The 5,000-nt window shown below is 46.4% G+C and overlaps 1 protein-coding gene across 1 annotated transcript in view; it reads right to left on the bottom strand.

Annotated features, from left to right (window-relative positions):
• Positions 1–5,000, bottom strand: part of LOC109059191 (transcription activator BRG1) — a 20,317-nt gene that overhangs the window by 6,809 nt on the left and 8,508 nt on the right. Inside the window, 9 exon segments of the mRNA XM_042757647.1 lie at positions 398–625; positions 704–867; positions 1,065–1,231; positions 1,308–1,354; positions 1,443–1,529; positions 3,054–3,161; positions 3,236–3,349; positions 4,190–4,432; positions 4,513–4,623. Coding sequence (XP_042613581.1) covers positions 398–625; positions 704–867; positions 1,065–1,231; positions 1,308–1,354; positions 1,443–1,529; positions 3,054–3,161; positions 3,236–3,349; positions 4,190–4,432; positions 4,513–4,623 — 1,269 coding nt within the window.

The following is a 5,000-nucleotide window of genomic DNA, read 5'->3' as shown; positions in this document are numbered from 1 at the left end:
AAAGCAGGCTATTGCGATACCTTTTCAGTTCCGGTATATCGTGCAACACTAGTTATTATATGTATAATCCAGCCTCACAAACCCTTAAACTCATGCTAATAGTGATTCATTCTCACTTCTCCTGTCAGACGAATCTCCTCCAGAATGTGTGCTTGACGTCTTAAAGCTTTGTTTCTTAGAATCACGTTTGGATGCATGTGCTAAATACTGTGCTACAGCTGATATTCGGGATAAAACCGAAGGCACCAGCCTCATTCAGACTCGACTTGAGCAGTTTACAGCAGTATCATGACGCATCCGTTAATAAAACAAGAGCACATTATAAATATATATATAATATTGGAATATTCTCATTCACGTAAATGTGGTCACTGTAGAGCCCAGTGAGACTCCTGACCTCGTCCTGCTCCTCGTGCTCCAGAATGGCCTGCAGAAACGCTCGGCGCTCGTGACTGGACGACTTCTGGTCGAACATGCCGGCCTGGATCACCTTCTGGTCCACGTTCAGCTTGTATTTAGCAGCCGCCAGGATCTTCTCCTCGACGCTGTTGACGGTACAGAGCCGCAGAACCCGCACCTCGTTCTGCTGACCGATGCGGTGCGCTCGATCCTGCGCCTGGAGGTCCTGCAGACCGAGAGCATCAGAACCACGCAGGACAAACATCGTCCGGCTGATGAGGATGAGGATGATGAAGATGGGTACCTGGTGAGGGTTCCAGTCGCTGTCAAATATGATGACGGTGTCGGCGCTCTGCAGGTTGAGGCCCAGGCCGCCCGCTCTGGTGCTCAGCAGGAATATAAAGTACTGAGAGGCCGGATCATTGAAGGTCTTCAGCAGCATCCCACGATCCTCTGCTTTAGTCGTGCCTAAAACACACAAACACACACTCAAATACCATTTCTATCACTAGTCTTCTGTCGCTTCTGAAGAAATTGGAAGTGCTGATACATGATCTGAGGAATCAGACGCTGCAGGACCAGGTCTGTCCAGATCCTCATGAGCAATAATAATCATAACCCTGCTATACTCCACAAACTACAGACAAAGAGAAACACGAGCTCACCGTCCAGACGCAGGTATTTAAAGCTGCGGTAAGCGAAATAATCCTCCATTATGGTCATCAGAGACGTCATTTGGCAGAAGAGCAGCACTTTGTGATTGGACGCTCGTAATTTGGGCAAAATACGATCCAGCACCTCAAACTTTCCCGAGGCGCGGTATAAATCAGGCCTGCAGGTCAGACGTGAGACCAAGGTTTATGTCTAATGTGTGTCACAGATAATTCTACAGTATTTCTACTGCTCACCCCTGAACGATTCCTCCCGAGAAACCCAGGTGCTCAGAAAACGACTCCTGCAAGAGCAGCACATCACGTTCAGCGACACAAGAAACGAAACGCGTTCACCAACTGATCAACACCACGACACACACACTGACACACCTCGATCTGCTGGAACATGTACGGATGATTGCAGATCTTCCTCAGCTGCATGATGGTGTTCATCAGAGTCTTAGTGCCGCCTTTACCCTGAAACACACACACACACACACACACACATAATCACACACACCTTTACCCTGAAACACACTCACACTCATAATCACACACACCTTTACCCTGAAACACACTCACACTCATAATCACACACACCTTTACCCTGAAACACACACACACACACACACTCATAATCACACACACCTTTACCCTGAAACACACACACACACACACACACCTTTACCCTGAAATGGATGAGATTTGTTTCACACACACACACACACACACACCTTTACCCTGAAACACACACACACACACACACACACACCTTTACCCTGAAACACACACACACACACACACATAATCACACACACCTTTACCCTGAAACACACACACACACACACACTCATAATCACACACACCTTTACCCTGAAACACACACACACACACACACTCATAATCACACACACCTTTACCCTGAAACACACACACACACACACACACTCATAATCACACACACCTTTACCCTGAAACACACACACACACACACACACCTTTACCCTGAAACACACACACACACACACACACACACACACACACACACCTTTACCCTGAAACACACACACACACACACACACACACCTTTACCCTGAAACACACACACACACACACACATAATCACACACACCTTTACCCTGAAACACACACACACACACACACTCATAATCACACACACCTTTACCCTGAAACACACACACACACACACACACACACACACACACCTTTACCCTGAAACACACACACACACACACACCTTTACCCTGAAACACACACACACACACCTTTACCCTGAAACACACACACACACCTTTACCCTGAAACACACACACACACACACACTCATAATCACACACACATTTACCCTGAAACACACACACACACCTTTACCCTGAAACACACACACACACACTCATAATCACACACACATTTACCCTGAAACACACACACACACCTTTACCCTGAAACACACACACACACACACACACACACACACACACATTTACCCTGAAACACACACACACACACACACACACACACACCTTTACCCTGAAACACACACACACACACACACACACCTTTACCCTGAAAACACACACACACACACACACACATAATCACACACACCTTTACCCTGAAACACACACACACACACACACACACACATTTACCCTGAAACACACACACACACACGCACACACATTTACCCTGAAACACACACACACACACACACACACACCTTTACCCTGAAACACACACACACACACACACACACACACCTTTACCCTGAAACACACACACACACACACACACTCATAATCACACACACATTTACCCTGAAACACACACACACACCTTTACCATGAAACACACACACACACACTCATAATCACACACACATTTACCCTGAAACACACACACACACACACACACACACACACACCTTTACCCTGAAACACACACACACACACACACACACACACACACACACACACACACCTTCTTGTCCTTCTCGGAGCCGTCGGTCAGCAGCACTCCTTTGGCCTGCATGTGTCTGTACAGGACCCTCTGCAGCGCAGACATGTCACACTTGATCACGTACTCCACCTGCACACGGACAGAAAACAGCACAATGCTTCATCTGTCCGGGACGATGACCGACAGACTGCGGTCAGAATCACCTTCTCAGGCAGCTGCGCCTCCACTTCCTTCTTCAGCCGGCGTAACAGGAAGGGGCGGAGCACCTTGTGCAGGCGGCGGATGATCAGGATGGTCTCCTCCTCATTCAGATCCACCTGAGACACACATCAGTCACGTCTGATTCCATCCGAGTTAGTTTATTTCATCACAGTGATGTGAACATAGTGGTACATTTGAATTAATTTCACTACTTTGCTTTGAATGGTCTCTTCAAGTTTCATGCCTGTGCAGCGCAGTGCTAGCAACGCCACGGTCACGGGTTCGATTGGCAGAAATTGATAAAAATGTATAATCTGACTGAATGCAACGTAAGTTGTTTTGGATAAGATCGTCTGCCAAACATATGAATGTAAATGAAATATCAGGTAACATCTTCAAGGATGATAACTACATTTATATAACTGTAAATTTTAATAATGGCTCTAATTATTTGCAAATAGTGAAGTCCAAACTAAAATGATAACTATGATAATCAACCAATCAGAATCCAGTCGACTTTAAAGAGCTCGAGCATTTAAAGCAGCAGACGACAAAACAGCAGGATGCTTAAAATAAACCTAGTGTCTGTTAAAATAGTTATCATCATAGTTCTTGGTGTGAAGAGGCCAATTCCTGAGCGATGACTGGCTTTAGCTTTTCTCTGTTCATTTTCTAGATAATTAATCAAGTTCTAATGAGTTTGAGCACATTTGTGAAAGTCTGATTCACCCTTATAAGAAAAAAGATGCTAACACACTAGCACAAGCATGATTAGCATCCATGTTCATAATCAGTCTGTGTGTGTGTGTGTGTGTGTGCGTGTGTGTGTGTGTGTGTGTGTGTGTGTGAGTGTGTGTGTGTGTGTGTGTGAGTGTGAGTGTGTGTGAGTGTGTGTGAGTGATAACGGCTCAGTGTCAGAGATGTGTTCACGTGAGGGCCGGTGTTCTCAGACTGACCTTCTCTCCGGTCATGGCGAAGGGGGCGTTGAACCACTGCTCAAACGTGCTGCAGCTCTTGAAGATGGTGGGCAGCAGGAAGTTGAGCAGCGCCCAGAGCTCGGGCAGCTTGTTCTGCAGCGGCGTCCCGGTCAGCAGCACGCGCCGCGGCGCCAGGTAATGCGTGTTCAGCACCTGCGTCAGCTTACAGTGATGGTTCTTCATGCGATGGCCTTCGTCCACGATCATGTACTTCCAGCGAATCTGTGTCAGGTGACAGGATCTCATCAGCGCGTCCGGTCGAGGTCAAAGGTCACAGGTGACCACACAGAGGCACACGTTACCTTGGCCAGCACATGCTTGTCTTTGATGATGTATTCGTACGTTGTGATCAGCACGTTGAACTTGCCGCTGCGCAGCTGTGGGACGAAGGCTCTTCTAGCAGCAGGAGATCCCTGAACACACGATCACATGATCACACCAGCCGCTTGGGTTTGTGGGAGGCTACGAGATCAGCTGCACTACACTCAAACTGCTTAAAGTAACCGTGAAATTGACCATTTACTTCCTTAAAACATTTGCATTTGTTCAAAGTGACTCAAATATGAGAAACATCATCATGAGTTTATCGTAGGAGTCGCAGAACACAGGCACGATATAAACTTCAGTAGAACTGCTTTACAGCGGAGCTCATTATACAGCATTAACAGTTATTATCATGTTTGTTTACATGAAATCTGTATTGTATAAAGCACTTCAAACAGAAGAGAAATAGAGCAGTTTATTCACTTGCTAACACAGATTCAGGTTTACTCTGTTACAGTACATCAGG

Source organism: Cyprinus carpio, chromosome A6 (assembly GCF_018340385.1).
Source record: "Cyprinus carpio isolate SPL01 chromosome A6, ASM1834038v1, whole genome shotgun sequence".
In the NCBI taxonomy this organism is placed as follows: domain Eukaryota; kingdom Metazoa; phylum Chordata; class Actinopteri; order Cypriniformes; family Cyprinidae; genus Cyprinus; species Cyprinus carpio.
The sequence above is the reverse complement of the archived record's forward strand: the minus strand, read 5'-3'. Positions and strand labels throughout refer to the sequence as shown.